A 24,687-nucleotide genomic window follows, 5' to 3' on the forward strand; every position below is an offset into this window, starting at 1 on the left:
AAGTGAACACAAAAAGAAAACTTTAATTTGTCTGATATTTATTTAGCAAGATCGTACGATAATTCGGACAACGACACAATGTAGCTGTACTCTAATCTGTTGTAGAATGATCTCGGAGGAGTGTTGTGTGTACAAATAAAATACTCTATTGTATACAAAAATCAAGATCAATACCAAGATCTATCATAAATATTTTAATTGATATAGTAGACGGCTTGAATAACTGCAACACCAAGATCGATCAAAAATATTTCAACTGTTTTAAACTAAATCTTGAAACCTGTGTGTTAAGCTAACAAAGCGATCAGGATATATGCTTAACGTTGTACCGAAAGTTAATTTCACCCGTGGTGTTAATTAATATAAGCGACAGTCGACTGTAATGGCAAATCATACCTAGCTTTATTAGGTCATCTGACCCGAAGGGTCAGGATGACCTATAGTCATCATGTTTCGTCCGTCGTCGTGCGCCGTCCGCCGTTCGCCGTCCGCCGTGCGTAAACTTTTCACATTTCAAACTTCTTCTCAAGTTCCACCAGTGGGATTGAGCTGAAACTTGCCTGAAATGATGCTTGGATGGTCCCGACCAAGTGTTGTTATTTTTTGGGTCAGTCTGAAATCCAAGATGGCCGCCACAGCCGCCATTTTGAAAACACATTTGAAACTTCTTCTCAAGTTCCACTAGTGCTATTGAGCTGAAACTTGCCTGAAATGATCCTGAGATGATCCCGACCAAGTGTTGTTATTTTTCAGGTCGGTCAGATATTCAAGATGGCCGCCATGGCAACCATCTTGAAAAACACATTTTAAACTTCTTCTCCAGTTCCACTGGTGCCATTGAGTTGGAAATTGTTGAGGATGTTAAGGAGGGAGAGTCAACAAAGTGTTGTTATTTTTCGGCTTCGTAAAAACTTTGACATGGCAGCCACGTCGGCCATTTTGTAACATGATTGCGCAATCATGGTTCTTCTGAACAACACCTATTTGAAACTTCTCAAATTCGGCCAATAGGATTCAGTTCTTACTTACCAAAAATGATCCTGAGATGGTCCTGACCAAGTGTTGTTATTTTTCAGGTCAGTCAGAAATCCAAGATGGCCGCCATGGCAACCATCTTGAAAAACACATTTTAAACTTCTTCTCCAGTTCCACTGGTGCCATTGAGTTGGAAATTGTTGAGGATGTTAAGGAGGGAGAGTCAACAAAGTGTTGTTATTTTTCGGCTTCGTAAAAACTTTGACATGGCAGCCACGTCGGCCATTTTGTAACATGATTGCGCAATCATGGTTCTTCTGAACAACACCTATTTGAAACTTCTCAAATTCCACCAGTGGGATTCAGTTCTTACTTACCAAAAATGATCCTGAGATGGTCCTGACCAAGTGTTGTTATTTTTCAGGTCAGTCAGAAATCCAAGATGGCCGCCATGGCAACCATCTTGAAAAACACATTTTAAACTTCTTCTCCAGTTCCACTGGTGCCATTGAGCTGGAAGTTGGTGAGGATGTTAAGGAGGGAGAGTCAACAAAGTGTTGTTATTTTTTGGCTTCGTAAAAACTTTGACATGGCAGCCACTTCGGCCATTTTGTAACATGATTGCGCAATCATGGTTCTTCTGAACTACACCTATTTGAAACTTCTTCTCAAATTCGGCCAATAGGATTCAGTTCTTACTTACCAAAAATGATCCTGAGATGGTCCTGACCAAGAGTTGTTATTTTTCAGGTCAGTCAGTAATCCAAGATGGCCGCCATGGCAACCATCTCGAAAAACACATTTAAAACTTTTTCTCCAGTTCCAATGGTGCAATTGAGCTGGAAACTGGTGAGGATGTTAAGAAAGCAGAGCCAACAAAGTGTTGTTATTTTTTTGCCTCTGCCACGGCAGCCAATTTTGTAACATGATTGCGCAATCATGGTTTTCCTGAACAACACCTATTTCAAACTTTTTTTCAAATTCCACCAGTGGGATTCAGCTCTTACTTACCAGAAATGAATCTGCGATAGTCTTGATCAAGTGCTATTTTTCGTGTTTATCCAAATTCCAAAATGGCCATCATGGCGAACAGTGCCACTATACCTGCTACAGAGAATACATACTACAATAGTATAATGTTCTTTAATTTAGAGTCAGATGACCGTTAAGGCCCTTGGGCCTCTTGTTGTTTATTGGAGTTAACCTGTGTACCTCCTGTCTCACCATGTACACATATTGCCCCCCTTAGACTAAGTCTTATGCCCGCGGCGTTAATTATAACAATTTATATTGTCAAGCTTGACTGCCTTTCACTACGATCAGATCACAGGTGCCTACCCTCATTTAAACAAAACATCCGGATTACATAACAGGTACTGACGAGGCTTATACCTGTGTCAGATTACCATCGGTCGGTTCACCTATGACCTCGGGGCTGTGACCTCGTTTGTTTACTTCGGTTTACGGAATCTACCGAGATTTGACGAGTTCGCTTCGTGCGATCATTTTGTGCAATGTGCAAGCTTTAAATGCTGAAGTAGTAATACCAAAAGTATGGAACAATAGAGGTTAAGGAAGTAGAATATAAAAAAACAAGTAATAAAAGAATGAAATCGATATAGTAGATCTCCGACAAAACTTTTTTTTTATCCCATGATGCAACAAACAGCGAGATTTTAGCGGGAAGTCTGATAGCCATGTTTGAATTTCACCGGATGTTTATCTACGGAAGAAACATAAACAAACACGATTTTGATATAGAATAGCCTAAAAACGAAATTCATTTTCTTGCCTTACTGAAGAAGATCGACTATCTGTCAGTAAGTGGCCAAAGAATATCAGCTTTCTTGTTGATTTTGGCGACAAATGCTCATTTTCACCCGAAAATATCACAGATATCGCGACCAGGTAAGTTTACAATTTTATTATTTAAATCTATTTCGTCTTCTGCACGTTCCTACATCGTTTCACATTATATAGGTGAATACGGGCCTACACATGTTAATATTAATACTTGATTACTTCGTGTTTCAGGGTTTTCATAATGAATTCATCACCGATTACAGTTTACACGACCCGAGTTTAATTAACAAAGAACTGCTAGATCCACGTGTGTTTCAATCGTAAGTATTCAATTTACAGATTTATGGTACCATACGCCTGGGATTTTATAAGCATCCTGATTGATAGCACCCAAATATTGAGAACAAGAAGAATTTTATTTCTTTATTGACGAACTTCGACGTAGTTATATTGCATTTTTAGCCCACCATCATCAGATGGTGGGCTATTCAAATCGCCCTGCGTCCGTGGTCCGTCGTCCGTCCGTCCCTCCGTCCCTCCGTCCGTCCCTCCGTCCGTAAACAATTCTTGTTATCGCTATTTCTCAGAAAGTACTGAAGGGATCTTTCTCAAATTTTATATGTAGGTTCCCCTTGGTGCCTAGTTATGCATATTGCGTTTTGAGACCAATCGGAAAACAACATGGCCGACAGGCAGCCATCTTGGATTTTGACAATTGAAGTTTGTTATCGCTATTTCTGAAAAAGTACCAAAGGGATCTTTCTCAAATTTCATATGTAGGTTCCCCTTGGTGCCTAGTTATGCATATTGCATTTTGAGACCAATCCGAAAACAACATGGCCGACAGGCAGCCATCTTGGATTTTGACAATTGAAGTTTGTTATCGCTATTTCTGAGAAAGTACTGAAGGGATCTTTCTCAAATTTCATATGAAGGTTCCCCTTGGTGCCTAGTTATGCATATTGCGTTTTGAGACCAATCGGAAAACAACATGGCCGACAGGCAGCCATCTTGGATTTTGACAATTGAAGTTTGTTATCGCTATTTCTGAGAAAGTACTGAAGGGATCTTTCTCAAATTTCATATGAAGGTTCCCCTTGGTGCCTAGTTATGCATATTGCGTTTTGAGACCAATCCGAAAACAACATGGCCGACAGGCAGCCATCTTGGATTTTGACAATTGAAGTTTGTTATCGCTATTTCTGAGAAAGTACTGAAGGGATCTTTCTCAAATTTCATATGTAGGTTCCCCTTGGTGCCTAGTTATGCATATTGCGATTTGAGACCAATCGGAAAACAACATGGCCGACAGGCAGCCATCTTGGATTTTGACAATTGAAGTTTGTTATCACTATTTCTGAGAAAGTACTGAATGGATCTTTCTGAAATTTCAGATGTAGGTTTCCCTTGGTGCTTAGTTATGCATATTGCGTTTTGAGACCAATCCGAAAACAACATGGCCGACAGGCAGCCATCTTGGATTTTGACAATTGAAGTTTGTTATCGCTATTTCTGAGAATGTACTGAATGGATCTTTCTGAAATTTCATAAGTAGGTTTCCCTTGGTGCCTAGTTATGCATATTGCGTTTTGAGACCAATCTGAAAACAACATGGCCGACAGGCAGCCATCTTGGATTTTGACAATTGAAGTTTGTTATCACTATTTCTGAGAAAGGATTTAAGGGATCTTTCTCAAATTTCATATGTAAGTTTCCCTTGGTGCCTAGTTATGCATATTGCGTTTTGAGACCAATCTGAAAACAACATGGCCGACAGGCAGCCATCTTGGATTTTGACAATTGAAGTTTGTTATCGCTATTTCTGAGAATGTACTGAATGGATCTTTCTGAAATTTCATAAGTAGGTTTCCCTTGGTGCCTAGTTATGCATATTGCATTTTGAGACCAATCTGAAAACAACATGGCCGACAGGCAGCCATCTTGGATTTTGACAATTGAAGTTTGTTATCACTATTTCTGAGAAAGGATTTAAGGGATCTTTCTCAAATTTCATATGTAAGTTTCCCTTGGTGCTTAGTTATGCATATTGCGTTTTGAGACCAATCTGAAAACAACATGGCCGACAGGCAGCCATCTTGGATTTTGACAATTGAAGTTTGTTATCACTATTTCTGAGAAAGTTTTTAAGGGATCTTCCTCAAATTTCATATGTAAGTTTCCCTTGGTGCCTAGTTATGCATATTGCATTTTGAGACCAATCTGAAAATAACATGGCCGACAGGCAGCCATCTTGGATTTTGACAATTGAAATTTGTTATCACTATTTCTGAGAAAGTATTTAAGGGATCTTTCTCAAATTTCATATGTAGGTTTCCCTTGGTGCCTAGTTATGCATATTGCATTTTGAGACCAATCTGAAAATAACATGGCCGACAGGCAGCCATCTTGGATTTTGACAATTGAAGTTTGTTATCGCTATTTCTGAGAAAGTACTGAAGGGATCTTTCTCAAATTTCATATGGAGGTTCCCCTTGGTGCCTCGTTATGCTTATTGCATTTTGAGATCAATTGGAAAACAATATGGCCGACAGACCGCCATCTTGGATTTTGACAATTGAAGTTTGTTATCTCTATTTCTCAAAGTACTGAATGGATCTTTCTCAAATTTCATAAGTAGGTTCCCCTTGGTCCCTTGTATTGCATTTTTGGACCAGTCTGTCCTGAAAACAACCTGGCAAACAAACAGCCATTATCGTTAAATCTCAAATTTCTTATATAGCTAGGATTCCCTTGTTTGAAAAGTACTGGAGGGATGTCTCAATTTGCACAGATTAGTAAAATGAAGGGGAAAGTAGAGAAAAGATCAATCTGACATGGAACCTATGAAGATCATTCAATGGTGGGCGCCAAGATCCCTCTGGGATCTCTTGTTATTTCTGTCACGTAACGGTAAATTCGTAATATCTTTACTACATATTTCATGCATTTTGACAAATTTCCAATTAATTTTTATGACTTCGTTTTTCAATGGAATTTATTGTAATTTCACTTACATGTAAAGAATTATTTGCTTATTCATCTGATAATATTTACAGAATTTTTTGTAGATGATTTCAAGAGATATTGCATAAAATTTCAAAAAAAATAGCAATGACATTTTTAAGTTAGAATATAAGAACGAAAGTAACGTCACATTTCGGGCAACATGTGTATATCTATCTATTTTAGGGAACATATGTAAAAATATCGGTAAATGAGCTAATAATTGTCTACTATAGTATATGGAATTTGAAGAAAATACATTCAAAAACGAAGTCAATAAAATCCATTGAAAATTTGTTGTATGTCATGATCATGATCAATTCACAAAAAAATGTTCTCAAGAAATGATTGAATAAAAAAAATCTGTGTTTTGGAGTATTTTGATAGTTAGTTGCATAATTTAAGATGAAACAAACTGTCAGAGAATTCTGGAGTAGCTTGATTTTTATTAAAGTACTTATCCTTATAATTAAAAGTTTTATGTTGTAGCTTTAAACTTGTATACCTGTGGCTAGCTTTTCTTGATAAAAAGACTTCCAAGCAGACATGCATGTAATAAATGACAGTAAAGTGATCAGGTGCATATATAAGGAAAATTATCTACATTTTTATATTAAACAAATCTTCACAATTATTCTAAGCTTTGATATAAAAAAATATTTTAAAATTTTCTCTTTCTTCCAACAGATTATGCAGTACATTCTGAAGTGAGGGAAAGCTTGAAGATATTGCATTGTGGTCCGAATTGAGGGCAATGATTCGCATAAAGCAAAAAAGGAATGAAGAGAATCAGACATTTTATTTTTCGAATTCACACTTACTTGGATTTGACCAGTTTAAGCAAGCAACATTATGCATATACCATACTTCATTGTATTCAGTATGCATTTATGCATTGTTTTTTTATTAACATTTTTTTGTTGTGTTTCCTCAAGAGGAATTATGATTCGACAATTTTTACAAATGTTATTGCCCTTTTTATTTAGAATAGTATATTTTTTTTGTCTGGATCTCCTACATACACATGATATAAAATTGTGTTTTCCTGCTTGAAAAAAATATTAGAATAATTTATCAAAAGTTATTGCCCTTATACATAGATGTCCATCTGTAAATCCTTATTAACCTGATCACCCTTAAACAAATTTCGAGCTTATTAGATCAAGACTTTGCTATGGCATGAAATTATACTCAGTGGAATTGTGATTGGATAACTAATCTTGTATTTCAATGTTTGTTTTCACTTGATACAATTGTGCATTTCTCTTAGGAATGGGACTGATGTATGTATTGTTTAAGCATGCAGTATTCTCATTTAAGCTTATCTCCTATATTTTCAGAACTAATTTCCTACACCATTAAATTAAGTCCCTTTTTTTGGTAATTTTTTCCTACTTTTTCAGTACTTTTTTTTATACTTTTTAGGTCATCTGACCCGAAGGGTCAGAATGACCTATAGTCATCGTGCTTCGTCCATCGTCGTCCGCCGTGCGCCGTGCGCCGTCAGCCGTCCGCCGTCCGCCGTCCGTAAACTTTTCACATTTCAATCTTCTTCTCAAGTTCCACCAATGGGATTTAGATGAAACTTGCCAGAAATGAACCTGAGATGGTCCTGACCAAGTGTTGTTATTTTTCGGGTCGGTCCGAAATCCAGGATGGCCGCCAAATCCGCCATTTTGAAAACACATTTTAAACTTCTTCTCAAGTTCCACCAGTGCTGTTGGGCTGAAACTTGCCAGAAATGATCCTGAGATGATCCCGACCAAGTGTTGTTATTTTTTGGGTCGGTCCGAAATCCAAGATGGCCGCCATAGCCGCCATCTTAAAAAACACATTTTAAACTTCTTCTCAAGTTCCACCAGTGCTATTGAGCTGAAACCTGCCTGAAATGATCCTGATATGATCCCGACCAAGTGTTGTTATTTTTCAGGTCGGTCCGAAATCCAAGATGGCCGCCATAGCCGCCATCTTGAAAAACACATTTAAAACTTCTTCTCAAGTTTCACCAGTGCTGTTGGGCTGAAACTTGCCAGAAATGATCCTGAGATGATCCCGACCAAGTGTTGTTATTTTTCAGGTCGGTCCGAAATCCAAGATGGCCGCCATAGCCGCCATCTTGAAAAACACATTTAAAACTTCTTCTCAAGTTCCACCAGTGCTATTGAGCTGAAACTTGCCTGAAATGATCCTGATATAATCCCGACCAATTGTTGTTATTTTTTAGGTCTGTCCGAAATCCAAGATGGCCGCCATAGCCGCCATCTTGAAAAACACATTTTAAACTTCTTCTCAAGTTCCACCAATGCTATTGAGCTGAAACTTGCCTGAAATGATCCTGATATGATCCCGCCAAGTGTTGTTATTTTTCGGGTCGGTCCGAAATCCAAGATGGCCATCATAACCACCATCTTGAAAAACACATTTTAAACTTCTTCTCAAGTTCCACCAGTGCTGTTGGGCTGGAAATGGGTGAGGATGCCAAGGAAGGCGAGCCAACATAGTGTTGTTATTTTTTTGGCCTCGTAAAAACTTTGACATGTCAGCAATATGGCGGCCATTTTGTAACATGATTGGACAATCATGGTTTTCCTGAACAACACCTATTTCAAACTTCTTCTCAAATTCCACCGATGGAATTCAGCTTTAACTTACCAGAAATGATCCTGATATGGTCCTTACCAAGTGTTGTTATTTATTGGGTTGGCCAGAAATCCAAGATGGCCGCCATGGCAGCCATCTTGAAAAACACATTTTAAACTTCTTCTCCAGTTCCACTGGTGCCATTGAGCTGGAAATTGGTGAGAATGTTAAGGAAGGACAGCCAACAAAGTGTTGTTATTTTTTCGGCCTCGTAAAAACTTTGACATGGCAGCAATGGCGGCCATTTTTGTAACATGATTGCGCAATTATGGTTTTCCTGAACAACACCTATTTCAAACTTCTTCTCAAATTCCACCAGTGGGATTCAGCTCTAACTTACCAGAAATTATCCTTAGATGGTCCAGACCAAGTGTTGTTATTTATTGGGTCGGTCAGAAATCAAAGATGGCCACCATGGCCGACAGTGCCAGTATATACTTGCTACAGAGAATGCATACTACAATAATATAAGGGTTTTAATTTAGAGTCAGATGACCGTTAAGGCCCCTGGGCCTCTTGTTTAGTACTATTTTCCTACTTTTCTAGCACTTTTTTCCTACTTTTCCACTACTTTTTCAGTACTAATTTTATACCTTATTGGTACTTTTTTCCTACTTTTTCAGTCCTAATTTCCTTTTTTTCAATACCATTTTCCTACTTTTTTGATACTTTTTCAGTACAAATTTCCTACTTTTTTAGTACTATTTTCCTACTTTTCTAGTACTTTTTTCCTACTTTTCCACTACTTTTTCAGTACTAATTTCCTACCTTATTGGTACTTTTTTCCTACTTTTTCAGTACTAATTTCCTGCTTTTTCTGTACCATTTTCATACTTTTTTTGTACTTTTGTACTTTTTTTGTACTTTATGGACTTACCTGTAAAAGTACTAAAAAAGTATAAAAGCACAAAAAAAGTACACCATCAATTTGGCCCTGTGCACTTTATACTATTATTGTACTTTTAATGTACTTTTTCTGTACTATATTTGTGCTTTTTCTGTACTTAATGAAAACAATAAAATGTACTAAAGGTATACTTTTGTTCGACTTTTTTTGTACTTTTGTACTTTTTTTGACTCAATTTGGAACCGTGTTGGAATATCGGTTCCAAATTGAGTCAAAAAAAGCATACTTTTTCTATGCTTTTTAGCCATCGTGCTTCGTCCGCCGTCGTCCGCCGTGCGCCGTGGGCCGTCCGTAAACTTTTCACATTTCAATCTTCTTCTCAAGTTCCACCAGTGGGATTCACATGAAACTTGCCAGAAATGATCCTGAGATGGTCCTGACCAAGTGTTGTTATTTTTCGGGTTGGTCCGAAATCCAAGATGGCCGCCATAGCCGCCATTTTGAAAACACATTTTAAACTTCTTCTCAAGTTCCACCACTGCTGTTGGGCTGAAACTTGCCAGAAATGATCCTGAGATGATCCCGACAAAGTGTTGTTATTTTTCGGGTCGGTCTGAAATCCAAGATGGCCGCCATAGCCGCCATCTTGAAAAACACATTTAAAACTTCTTCTCAAGTTTCACCAGTGCTATTGAGCTGAAACTTGCCTGAAAAGATCCTGAGGTGATCCCGACCAAGTGTTGTTATTTTTTAGATCAAACCGAAATCCAAGATGGCCGCCATAGCCGCCATCTTGAAAAACACATTTAAAACTTCTTCTCAAGTTTCACCAGTGCTATTGAGCTGAAACTTGCCTGAAATGATCCTGAGGTGATCCCGACCAAGTGTTGTTATTTTTTAGATCAAACCGAAATCCAAGATGGCCGCCATAGCCGCCATCTTGTAAAACACATTTTAAACTTCTTCTCAACTTCCAACAGTGCTATTGAACTGAAACTTGCCTGAAATGATCCTGATATGATCCCGACCAAGTGTTGTTATTTTTCGGGTCTGTCCGAAATCCAAGATGGCCGCCATAGCCGCCATCTTGAAAAACACATTTTAAACTTCTTCTCAAGTTCCACCAGTGCTATTGAGTTGAAACTTGCCTGAGATGATCCTGATATGATCCCGCCAAGTGTTGTTATTTTTCGGGTCGGTCCGAAATCCAAGATGGCCGCCATAGCCGCCATCTTGAAAAACACATTTAAAGCTTCTTCTCAAGTTTCACCAGTGCTATTGAGCTGAAACTTGCCTGAAATGATCCTGATATGATCCCGACCAAGTGTTGTTATTTTTTAGATCAGTCCGAAATCCAAGATGGCCGCCATAGCCGCCATCTTAAAAAACACATTTTAAACTTCTTCTCAACTTCCACCAGTGCTTTTGAGCTGAAACTTGCCTGAGATGATCCTTATATGATCCCAACCAAGTGTTGTTATTTTTCGGGTCGGTCCGTAATCCAAGATGGCAGCTGAGGCCGCCATCTTGAAAAACACATTTTAAACTTCTTCTCAAGTTCTACCAGTGCTATTGAGCTGAAACCTGCCTGAAATGATCCTGATATGATCTCGACCAAGTGTTGTTATTTTTCAGGTCGGTCCGAAATCCAAGATGGCCGCCATAGCCGCCATCTTGAAAAACACATTTTAAACTTCTTCTCAAGTTCCATCAGTGCTATTGAGCTGAAACTTGCCTGAGATGATCCTGATATGATCCCGACCAAGTGTTGTTATTTTTCGTTATTTTTCAGGTCGGTTCGAAATCCAAGATGGCCACCATAACCACCATCTTGAAAAACACATTTTAAACTTCTTCTCCAGGTTCATTGGTGCCTTTGAGCTGGAAATGGATGAGGATGTCAAGGAAGGCGAGCCAACATAGTGTTGTTTTTTGGCCTCGTAAAAACTTTGACATGGCAGCAATATGGCGGCCATTTTGTAACATGATTGCGCAATCATGGTTTTCCTGAACAACACCTATTTCAAACTTCTTCTCAAATTCCACTGGTGGAATTCAGCTCTAACTTACCAGAAATGATCCTGAGATGGTCCTTACCAAGTGTAGCTATTTATCGGGTCGGCCAGAAATCCAAGATGGCTGCCATGACAGCCATCTTGAAAAACACATTTTATACTTCTTCTCCAGTTCCACTGGTGCCATTGAGCTGGAAATTGGTGAAGATGTTAAGGAAACAGGGCCAACAAAGTGTTGTTATTTTTTTGACCTCGTAAAAACTTTGACATGGCAGCAATGGCGGCCATTTTGTAACATGATTGCGCAATCATGGTTTTTCTCAAATTCCACCGGTGGGATTCAGCTCTAACTTACCAGAAATGATCCTGAGATGGTCCACACCAAGTGTTGTTATTTATTGGGTTGTTCAGAAATCCAAGATGGCCACCATGGCCAACAGTGCCACTATATACTTGCTACAGAGAATGCATACTACAATAATATAAGGGTTTTAATTTAGAGTCAGATGACCGTTAAGGCCCCTGGGCCTCTTGTTTAGTACTTTTTTCCCATACTTTTTTTGTACTTTATTTCGGTGTGGGCAAGACTCCTGGAGACCTGATGATAGACCTACAGCATGCTTGGATGAAGGGCTACATTGATCATTATCCCCCGCGCAACGCGTTTGCGGGGGATATTAAATTGGGCTCCGTCTGTCCGTCCGTGTATCCGTCCGAGATTCTTGTTCGGGCTATAACTCCATAACGGTTCAACGCAGCTCCTTGAAAATTTCTGTATATATCAGACTAGTGCCCTAGTTGTGCCTTTTGCTATTGCGGACCTTCCATTTTCAGTATTTTTTCTGTCACCATGGAAACTTATTAAAAAATACCAAATTACTGTTTCCTTTTGTTTCCGGGCTATAACTCTAAAACTGTTCAAATAATAATAATAATAATAATAATAATGGTTTTATTTGCACATTACAGGCCTCCAGCCCACAGTACCATTTCAATATACAATACATTTTTGACATCACATAAAATATATATACAATTGTAATATGATATAATTACATTTTCCAATGCTCAAGATTTCATTTCATCTTGGAATTACACTGTACTTCAGTTAATTCATGCTATCTATAGACTATTCTGGTTTCACAAATGGATATTGACTTCTGTCTCTTAAAATGTCATATTAAGTTAAATGTTTGTTGTAATTGATCATGAGTAATTCCAGAATTAGTTATTTTACTGGCATAATGTCTGAGGACTATTATGTCATGGTTAATATTTCATATTTTACATCATTTGCCTTCTTAATAAAGATTGCAACATTTCTCAATATTAAGTTATCATCTGACCCGAGTAATTTCACCAAGTTACCTAGGGAAGGGTTTACATAGCACCAACGGGGAATGAATGCAACTCGTATATCCCTCAGTATTGGGCACTTCAACATAAAATGAAGTTCATCCTCCACCTCCTTAGAATTACAGATTTTGCACAGCCTCTCCTCACGTGGAATGCCTATTTTCCTACCTAGATCGATTTCTAGTCTGTGTGTGGAGCAGCGAAGATTGGCAAGGGCATACCTTAAGGTGAACGACATGTTACTTAAATATTGCTCTGTCATAATATATGGTTTGATTTTGCAGTAAAAATCACACTTTGACGAGTTATGAATGTATTCTGACCATTTTTGTAAATTGATGTCACAGAGTCGACGCCTGAACAACTCCATAAATGTTTTGACATCACCTACATATTGGAATTGCCACACTAATCCAAAACCATTGCTAAAAAGGAGGTGTTTGATTTTGGTGCACCATGTAGTTTTCCCATGTTGATCCAGGTTGTGGAGCATCATATAACATTGTTTAGGGAGACGATTTTGGTCCATTTTGAATAGACGCAATAAGTACTTAATAGGTTTACACATGTACTTCACACACAACTCGTGACGTCCACACTCTCCAATGGCTATATTATTATTGGTGTTGATACCAGTACATAGGATCCATTTACAGAATCTTTGATGGACAGCTTCTATGTCCTTTTGGTATTCAGTTCCCCATATTTCAGCTCCATAGAATAGGATCGGAGAAATCATGGAATCAAATAGTTTGAATGCCACCTTGGGATCTCTTCTACCAAGTTTCACGAGACAACTTTTTACCATATTTAATGCCTTGGACGCTTGTTGGGCAAGCGTTTTACATGCTTTACTCCATTTCAGACGACACGAGAAGAGAAGCCCTAAATATTTATAGTAACTAACATTTGTGATGGTGTTACCATTATAAAACCACTTTTCAGATGCTGAGAGATGTCCACCATTTTTAAACACAATCACATTGGTTTTATCCAAGTTGACCTTCATATTCCACTTCTTGCAGTATTTTGCCAGAATGTCAAGTTTTCTCTGTAGACCAATAACCGTATCACTTATCAGTACTAAGTCATCTGCGAATAGCAGGTGGGTTAAGTTTCGGAACACATCTGATACACAGATCCCTGTACGATACTCAAATTCCTCATTTAGCATGTGTGAAAGTTCGTTAATATAAATGGCAAATAGTAGTGGACTTAAAATACATCCTTGCCTCACCCCAGAACTACAATCAAATGGATGTGATAACGAGCCGTCAGACAGTTTAACTTCAGCCTTAACATTCGAGTACATGTCATGTAGCACAGATAATATCCGTCCATGTAGATTGTTGTGTATCATTGCATAGAATAATTTATTTTGGTCGACACAGTCAAATGCTTTGGCAAAATCTACAAATGCACAATAAAACTTATTTCCTTTTTTAGAAAGGTATTTCTGTACTAAAGATTGTAGATTGAATATTTGGTCCACTGTTGAGTAACCTTTGCGGAAACCGGCCTGCTCTTCCGGTAGAATATTGTTCCTTGCTGTCCAGTTAGTTAGACGTGCACATACAATTTTTGTAAATATTTTACTCATCACTGATAATAATGATATTCCTCTGTAGTTGCCAGTGTTATTGACATCGCCTTTTTTGAATAACGGAATAATGATACCTGTGTACCAAGCTTTTGGGACTTTGCCATTACTAAGGATAAGATTGAAAAGTTTACAAAGTAATTTGCTCATACCTATATGTAGAGTTCTTTTGTAGAATTCTCCAGGAATGGCATCCTCACCGGGTGATTTACTGTTTTTCAGACTTCTGACTGCGGCCGTTACTTCACCATCCGTTATATTGTCATTAAGTGGTGAATTTAAGTTGGAGGCAACACACGTCTCACAGTGTTGATTATGCTCACATAGAAAGTCTGACACACTCGTGGTGAATTCATCTTCAACAGATTGACCTACTGGATTCAGAAGATCTTTAAAATAATTTCTCCAATCACTTGGGTTGATATTGTTAGTGACAAAGTTCCCTCGTTTGAGAATACACTTTATTTTATTCCAGAAAACACAAGAGTTTTTGTTACTTGCAGATGTTATAAGCTCACTTTCAAGTGTTGCATTGTAGTCTTTGCGTTTACTCTGGCACATAGATTGATATGATTTTTTGGCATTGATGTACTTTTCAAGGAATTCCGGACTATTAGTCTTTCGAAAGTCATTAAAAAGTGTACACTTTCTATGTTTTAATTCCTCGCACTCTTTGTCGAACCACAAGGCATTTCGGACATTAGGCTTAACCTTCGAACATTTCATTTTGGCTTTAGTACCCACATCCCAAAGTAATTCGGTGATTTCACAAGTCAGGGTATCTACATCTGTATCATTGCCTAGCAATACACTGTTAAACCTCTCTTTAAATTCATCGCTATTTACTTCTAATGAGAAGGTAACTGAATTTTCAGGTTTCCACTTAAATTTGTTGTATACAGTACCAGTGTCTGTAGATGGGTCATTATCTAGAGGACTGTCTGCAATTTTTATCTCAAAACATACAGGGAAGTGCTTAGAAATGTCACAAGACAATACATCTAATTTTTCAATATGCCTAAACAATGACCCATCCGCAAGCACATAATCTATCTGACTACCACTCGTGCCACTGATATATGTAAGATTTCCTTCGTTGTCAGGAGGGATTCTCCCATTTGCGATCAACATATTATGTACAGCACACATTTCAACTAGTTCATACCCAAAGTTATTTAGATGTGAGTCAGTATTGTTACGGATTGTACGCACATTTTGTGTGTCTGTATATGCATACTCTAGACCAGGAATATAGTCTGTATAATAGTTTTTATTGATGAAAACTGTTCAAAGCAGCTTCTTGAAACTTTCTGAATATATCCGACTAGTTGTGCCTTTTGCTATGGCCGACCATCCATTTTCGGTATTTTTGCTGTCACCATGGAAACTTAATCGAAAATACCAAATTACTGTTTCCTTAATTTTCATACCAACTGCGGGGCGCGGGGCATAGGTGTCAACCATCCCAGGTTACACGGGAAGTGCCCGGAAAATTATCAAAATTTCAACTATATCCTGATTTGGTCTATTTCCCGAATCGGGTTACATTTCTCCCGGATTTGAGCAGTCTTCCCTCATAAAACCTCGGAAATCTCAGACACTTTGACTCTAGACTGATTATGAAAACAAAACACTCCCACCACCTGTGTCTCAGCAAGATTTACCTCGGTCTCGTTATTACGGAACATTTGGATTACGATATCATGGCGAAGGCAGTTGCTAAATCAGCAAGTCGCGCGATCGGGCTAGTAATAGCTAAATATAAATCATTTGGAGGTTTTCAGTTTAAAACTTATTCTAAACTCTACGAGTCACTGGTGTGGTCGGTTATCAACTATGGTGCAGCTATTTGGGGCTTTAAGTCCTATTCGTGCATTAACTCGATACAGAACCGCGCTGCGCGTGTCTTTATGGGACTTGGAAAATACGCACCTAATGTAGCTGTGCAAGGTGATATTGGTTGGGTACCGACGGATGTAAAGCTTTTGGACTCAGTGTACACACATTGGAATCGTTTATACAGAAGTAATACCAATAGACTTAATAGAAAGGTTTTTGTTTCGTCCAGTAATAAAAGTGGATGTAACTGTCGAAATTGGAATTTCCGGATAAAAGAACATTTTCGTACATTAGGATTTCCTGATATTCAATTAGAGGTTTCAAATACCAATCACGATTTTAAAACTACTAGATCGTTATTTTTACAAAGAATCTTTGAAAAATATGTTAGCAAATGGAAAGAAAATATTAGTAGAACCTCATCTGTCAGAGGAAACGGTAGAAATAAATTAAGAACATATCATACTTTTAAACGTGAATTTATAACTGAGAAATATGTTTATAATGTAATGGCACCCGGTACACGTGGTACCCTTTTAAAATTCAGATGTGGAGTTGCTCCGATTCGTGTTGAGACTGGTCGGTATGAAAATTTAGATTTTAATTTGAGAACTTGTTTTAATTGTGCCATTGATGTGGAAGACGAGCTTCATGTTTTAATTCACTGTCCATTGTATAATGAAATAGGAGATGCACTGTTTTAAGAGCCAGTCAACTAGATAGTAATTTTAATAATTTTTGTGATACGGCTAAATTTAAATTCATACTCCACAAAAGTGATATGTGTTTTTACAGTGCCAAAGCCTGCAAACAAATTTTAGATAAAAGGAAAAATGTGTCATATGATTTAATCATTTACTGTATTCTTTATCTTAATCATGTTTTTATAGTCTCTCATAACTCTATATAGAGTGGCCTCTGTGTATTTTTTTTTTTTTTTTTTAAATATTGTACATGTATGTTGATATTCTTGTTTATATGTAAATATTTTATTGAGGGTGAGACTTTAATAAACTATTTGAATTGAATTGAATTGTGTAGCTGCCCTAGCCTGGGGCTTGGTGAGAGAGCGGAGTCGGTCACCGGTCACCATGCATGCCTGCCAACCGGTGTATACATTACAACTGTACATGTATGTGGCTTCATTTGACATGGTCAGTTAATATTGTGATTACAACCAGGATACATCACTTCAAGAACAAACACTGATATTATCAGTCAGCAAGATTTACTCACATGAGAGCCAATAATGCCTTTATTAATTGTAGCTGTCAGTACCAGCATTTGTACTGCCGCCATCTTTAGTTGGTCAATACTTATATCAAGTCGTAAACTGCCACTAAAATCCAAATTTCAATTTGGGTCAGAAAAAAATAAAAACACTTTTTAAGAAGTTTGTTTTATGTCATAATAGAACTATTAGTAAAACAAAAAATAATAATTTACTGTGTAATTATTATTTGAGAAGGGAAGGGAGATGATTTGATAAATACATTTAGAAATATTTCAGAACAAAATAAAAAAAAGTTAGGAGATAATTAGTTACTTTTGTATACTTGTTGCAGATTTCAAGTGACTACATCATTAATACTATAATTCACTAAATACAGTTCCTCTTTATGAAATTTCTGAAAACATTTTTCAAAAGAATTAATCATTTTTTTTCAATTTATTTTTATTGTTATTCTTTAAAATTAACCATTGTTGTCAAATTTAAATATCAAAATGTAGCCTGAGCTAATTTACAAGCCCATGAGGAACATCACCTAAAGTAACAAAAAGGTTTTTTACACGCACTTTCTCCCTCATTTTGGATGTGGAATGAGGGAGATTTCCCTCATTGGAGGTTTCAGAGGTTGACATGTATGGCGGGGGATAATGCCAAGCTTTGCGGCTCCTTGTTCGAATCAATGACATTGACCTACATTCAAGGTCTGAGTAATCAGATATGTTGAAATCTTTAAATGACTTCTCATTAACCATGAGTCCGGGAGGCCTGATATAGCTAGGGGCTATAGCATGCTGGTACAACATGCTATCAAGATTTTCAAATGAATGACCTTGACCTTCATTTAAGGTAACATGGGTCTAATGTGCTTAAATCGTTATACAACCTCTTCTCATAAACCAAGAGTCCTAGAGACCTGATATTTGGCCTATAGCATGTTGGAGCAACAGACTATGAAAATTGTTCAAATGAATGAGACTTACCTTGACCTTTATTTACAGCCTCAAGACTCAAATATGCTAAAATCTTTTTAACATCATCTTGAGGACCAACATACCTACAATACTGTAGAAACCTGTGATATATTTGACCTGTAGCATGCTAGGGTGAACACTTAAACTTAAAATAAAAGGTTACAGGAAACAAATCTACAAAATATTTTCAAAATTCAGGTGACCGTTAAGGCCAATGGGCCTTTTGTTATGAAGCTTGGTATGTAACTTGAGATTTGACCCTTTGCAGTTTTATTAACAATAATTGGATTATAATATCCTCACAACGAAGTTAGGGGGGAGGGGGGGGGGGGGGGTATACTGGAATCAGGTTGTTTGTCCGTTCATCCATTTGTCACATTTTGTCCGGACGAATTCTCCTAAACCAAAGGGCAAATTTCAATGAAGCTTCACACAAATATAAGGACCATGGGTAGATATGCAAGCTAGTAAGAAGCTTGCGCCGTCCGCCGTACGGAAACTTTTGACATTTCAAACTTCTCAAGTTCCACCAGTGAAATTAGCTAAAACGTGCCTGAAATGATGTTGGGATGGTCCTAACTAAGTGTTATTATTTTTTGTGTCAACTGAAATCCAAGATGGCCACCACAGCCGCCATTTTGAAATCACATTTGAAACTTCTTCTGAAGTTCAACTAGTGAGATTGAGCTGCAACTTCCTTGAAATGATCCTGGGATGGTCCTGAGGAAGTGTTATTATTTTTCAGGTCGATCAGAAATCTAAGATGGCCACCTCATAAAAACTTTGACATGGCAGCCATGGCGGCCATTTTGTAACATGATTGCACAATCATGGTTCTTCTGAACAACACATATTTCAAAGTTCTTCTCAAATTCCACCAGTGGATTGGTGAGGATGTTAAGGAAGGAGAGCCAACAAAGTGTTGTTATTTTTCGGCCTCGTAAAAACATCGAAATGGCATCAACGGAGGCTATTTTGTAACTACATGTAGATTGCACAATCATGGTTTTCCTGAACAACACCTATTTCAAACTTTATTTATTTGTTAATTTAACGGATCGGTCAGAAATCCAAGATGGCAGCAATCTTGAAAATTACATTTTAAACTTCTTCAACTTTTGGGACAGTGGATCACTTAGACATTGGGGCAATTGGACAGTGGTTCACTTGGACAGTAGGTCACTTGGACGTAGGTCACTTGGACAGTAGGTCACTGGGATAGTGGGTAAGTTGTTTTCCATAGATGCTTTAATTTTATGACATTTTTACTTTCAGGACGAATCTGACATTTGGGACAAAATCTCAGACAAACTAGAGGCAAAACTGGGTGTTAACGATATATGGGACTGTCATGTACATCAGTATTTCCTCCTTGCGGATATGAACGAGAGTGGCAAGAATGAAGAAATATACCTCGAAATATGGTGCGAGATAGAGAAATGTGTCCATTTGCAGTCATGTTGGCATGAACAAATTCTTGGATCCTGGCTTTCACTTGAAAAAGAAATTATGCTGAAAAAAGAAGAAGGAATTAAATTCCTGAACATACAACAGATACTGAGTTTGAATGAAGAGCTTTTGGTACCACTTCATGAGAGGGAACTTGTCCCATTTCTTCGGTGTGTATTATGTTTTCATATTAGATTATTTTATTATAATCATTATCTGTTATCATGATTGTTTCTCATTTGGAAGAATCATAAAATTTATTTGAATTAACTTAAAGATAATCATATTAAATTGCAATAATTAAAAGTAATGACGTTCATATCAGATTGTAATAAAAGTAAGGATATTCTTATTAAATTACAATAAAAGTATGTTCTTAGTTACGAATCTATGATAAGGAGTAAAAAATGATAAAGACCTAGCTTGTTTGTACAATGACATTTGTTAAGAATCCCTAAATTTATAAGCCTGTAACTTCAATTTTTGTTTTCACAATTAATTCAATACAGGGATGCATCTTGATAATCGTTTTAATTGTAAACACTTTAATTCGAGATATCTGTTAGTTTTCAATTAAGATAAAAAAAAAATAACAATAAATGTATTCAATGCTGTAATTTTTAGGTGCAAGCATGGTAGCGTGTCAATTTAATTGCTCTCTGTTCTATTCATCAAATCAAAATTGTATTATTATTTTTTCCATTCCAGATATTTGCATAATGCTGCAAGTGTTTTATGCTTTGATATTATTGGGAAAACAGACTCGGAATTGTTAACAGACGACGAAAAGAAACAAATGAAAGTAATATTAGATATCAACTGGATTATCGAAGCCTTTGGAGCTATCATCACAGATACCAAATTTGTATCTCTGGGCTTAGGCAACAAACAGAAGCAAATATTGAGGAAGTTCAGAAAGTCAGCAGAAATAAACAATGAAGTACTTGAACTACGCTGGAGCAAAATTACAGAAGAGGATCGCCAGGTATTGTTATCTGTAATGGAATGTCTAGGACTGATAACAAAACCAATAGATGTTCCAGACAGCCAACAACATGCAACGAAGTCTGACATATATATTGTCCCCTGTTTATTGACAGAGGCCCCACGAGATATTGTACAAGAAATATTGGGAATGGATAATGTGCAATGCACTAAAACATTATGTCTGATATTCAACAATCCCTTTGTTCTACAAGCTATCTGGGACAAAACCATTGCAATATGCTTGCATGTATTTAAAGAATGTACCTACCACGAGAGGAGTCCGAAAGGTGAATTCAGCTGCAAACAGCCAAAGAGAGGATTTATCTGCCGAAATGTTAACAGCATTTGGAACTTTGTCCTTCATTGTAAAGGGCAGATGCTCAAACTCACAATGTTTAATGATCACAATATCAAGGTGAAGGCAGGTGTTGGGAAAGACCTGAGGGTTAAAATTGAAGAAATAATCGAACATGTTCTTTCGGTGACCAGCCAGGGACATCAAAAGTACAGCTACTACCTCCATTGTGACTTTTGGGTTTCTGATGATGAGGGTAAAGAAAGGAAGCCAAATGCAGAGACATTTGAAAAGGATGAGGACAGCTTTCAGAGTTTCGATGGGGAAAACAATCCTCACGACCTGACAAAATGTCATTGGCTGGCATGGTTTGGTGAGAATGATAAGGTAAATCAGAAATAGTATTATAAAGGTGTGTCTCTTAAATAAATGCATATCATGTAAAGTATTATTATTGCTCAAACAGTTTTTATCTAGTGGAAATCATTGTCTTCTGTAACAAATTTAAGTAAATTTTATATGGGTAGTCTGTAGCTAACTTTTGGGGGAGGGTTTCAATATCTCGGACCTAAAGGTAAATATAGATTCTTCATTAATTTGGATGAAGAGATTTGGTTTTCAAATTAGTTTGGGAACATATCTGTATGAAGGAGACTTTAAAATTGACCCCGCGGAGGGATGGATTCAGGCATAAAGGTGGTATTGAGTAATAGTTAATCGACAAAAAACTGTTGGCTAACAGAAGGAAACAGTTTGTTGCCATTCATTCAATTCCGACCTTTTAATATTAACTCAAACTTGGCTGGAATGATCAGTATAGGATGGTAGTTTGTTAGTATGCAAATATTGGCCCTATATGACTCAAATGGCCTTATAACGGGCGGTGAAATATTGACCTGATTTTCAAAAGTCTTCTAATTCTCAATATATGACATCAAATATTCTTCATAGATGCAAGATTCTTAAAATAAGCTTTGTGTAAATTGTGGATTTCATTATACTTCAGCTCGCGTTAGCCTTGAGGAGGGGATGAAATTTACTAAAGTTTATGTAGGAAAATGATATGTTGGTGCATTACGTTGATTTTTAATCGGAAATAAGTCAGACTTGAATGGAATCACAGTCCTGAGCTGACAGTTGATACTTTTGAAATTTTGAGTCAGCCTTTCCCCAAGGCCCAGGATAAAGGGCAGGCTCAATGGAAGCTGAATTGTACACCATTTCAACTTTCTTCTTTGAATTCTCCAAACCCATGGCTATTGTAAACATATATTTTTTGTTGCCTAAAGGGTCTAAATATATTGTAACAGAATTCTGATCATCATCAACCACAAAGGTGGTAGGTCAGTGTATGAAAATGGTGTTTCCGGTATATTGTAAGATTACAATTCTAAGATCCATGCATATATTGAATAATATTTAAAGATGAAAGTGCTTGAATGTTGTTAATAAGATATTCATGAAAACAGATGCTACATAAATTTACCCTGAGGGTTAATGGGCGGGCTGTATGTAAGAAGATATGGTAATATGTCATTGTTTCGACCAGGAGTTGCTAAAAGTCATACATATGTATGTTAGATGTTGAACATGGAATTTTAATTCCTTGAAGTCATTTGAAAATTAAATAAGATTTAGACCAACTGCCCAAAGGGCAAATGAGCTTATGCGTCCGTCATCCATCGTTAACTTTCCCCTTAAAACAACTTCTTCTCAATAAGCAAGAGGCACAGGGACTTAATTTGGGCATGTAGCACACTGGGTGAAAGTTTACTAAGTCTGTTCAAATGAATGACCTTGACCTTCATTAAAGGTCACAGAGGTCAAATAGGCTAAAACATTGTAACAATTTCTGCTCAATAATCAAGAGGCCCAGGGAGGTGATATTCAGTCTCTGACATGCTGGGAAGAAGGGCTACCAAGTTTGTTCAAATGAATGACCTGGACCTATACATTCAAGGTCACAAGGGTCAGATTACTGTTATGTTTAAACAAGTTCTTCTTAATAAGCAAGAGTCCTATGAAGTTGATATTGGGTCTGCGTCATGCTAGACTGAAGGGCTACAAAGTTTGTTCAGATAAATGACCTTGACTTACATTAAAGGTCACAGAGGTCAAGCAGGCTTAAATCTTAAACAATTTCTTCTCAGTAACTAAGAGACCAAGGGAGGTGATATTCGGTCTGTAACATGCTGGGGTGAAGGCCTACCAAGTTTGTCCAAATGAAGGACCTGTACCTACATTCATGGTCACAAGGGTCAGATTTGCTGTAATATTTGAACAACTTCGTCCTAATAACCAAGAGTCCAAGGAAGTTGATATTGGGTCTGCAGCATGCTGGACTGAAAGGCTAATAAGTTTGTTCAAATAAATGACATTGACCTACATTCACCTGATATTAGGCCAATGGTATGTTGGAATGAAAGACTTGTAGAAATTTTATTGACATGAACAAACCAAGCCTACTTTGATATTTGAATAACTTGGTAATCAGCATAGTATCTGCAGACATGACCTAGATCAACTTCAAAGTTGCTGTAGAGCCAGGTGAGCGAAACAGGCCCACGTTGGGCCTATTGTTGTTCATGTTAAAAGCAAACAATCCGTATAAATATACCACAATTCAATTGACCGTTAATTCAATAATAAGGACGATGGGACAATTGTTAACAGGTATCATCCATATCATTATTGTCTATGATGCATAAACAATGTTTTGAAAAGAACAAGACAGTCTCACAATTAGTAAGAAAACTTTAAAATCCTTAATGGACAGGGAATTATCTAAACCAGATTTGACCTCGAGTATCTGAAATCACCTGTAATCACCTGTAGAGTGTTATAAATATACAGTTTATTGAGAAGTGGAAGCAGTCAGGAAACAAAACAATTGGAAACATTGATCTTGTAAAAATCCTTGATTTGTGTAAATATAGGTAACTTGGATGTTGTCTGTAGTATTGCTATCTTAATATTGAAATGGTAATATCCTCCTGAGTGATACAGGGTCTCTGAGCCACTTGTCTGTTATATGTTCCAAATTAAGATGATGAAATTTAATCTTAAAAACCTTGTTTTGGAATGTTTAGTCCTGATATTACTATCAATCGATGTTATTCAGTCGTAGAGTAATATGTTGATTATAACACTAATGGTTTTTGAAGTAATTTGTTTCTGGTACTACATGTTTTTGTATCCGTTAATCTTGTAGATTCCAGCCACGGAGAAATACACAGACATGACAAAGGTAAAAAGCATCCATGCTGACATGGTGGAAGGGCTGTCCACGTTGATCAGTCCAGGATTAGAAGAAAAATGGAGGACCTTCCAGACGCTTTTGGGACCACACTTGGGAGATGATGTATTGTATGATAAAGAGATGAAAAGCATGGCACAAATCTGTGGTTGTCTAAAGGTCAAAGGAGAAATTGATTATGGTGAATATGACATGTTACGAGAGATTGTCATCAAAATCCATGTTGATGCAGCTGCTGTTATTGACAAAGCTTTGGCAGAACTGAAATCTCTTCAAGTGTCGTCAAAGGTTATGTATTATATACTTTTAGTTGTTGATAATCATAAATTGATATATCTACATAATCATCTTATTCAATTTACAATACCAAAGTAATAAATGTATTATGTAATATTTAGTTCTTAAATAAATATTGCATTT

General features: G+C 37.2%; 1 protein-coding gene across 1 annotated transcript in view; it reads left to right on the plus strand.

The window, feature by feature from the left end:
- The window catches only part of LOC117318905, a gene marked incomplete at its 5' end in the record, with an annotated part of 66,542 nt that overhangs the window by 34,898 nt on the left and 6,957 nt on the right, over window positions 1-24,687 (plus strand). Inside the window, 3 exons of the mRNA XM_033873839.1 lie at window positions 19,556-19,899; window positions 20,438-21,398; window positions 24,223-24,555. Coding sequence (XP_033729730.1) covers window positions 19,556-19,899; window positions 20,438-21,398; window positions 24,223-24,555 — 1,638 coding nt within the window. The remainder of the gene's footprint in view (window positions 1-19,555; window positions 19,900-20,437; window positions 21,399-24,222; window positions 24,556-24,687) is intronic.

The sequence above is a fragment of the Pecten maximus genome, unplaced genomic scaffold, assembly GCF_902652985.1.
Source record: "Pecten maximus unplaced genomic scaffold, xPecMax1.1, whole genome shotgun sequence".
Classification (NCBI taxonomy): Eukaryota; Metazoa; Mollusca; class Bivalvia; order Pectinida; family Pectinidae; genus Pecten; species Pecten maximus.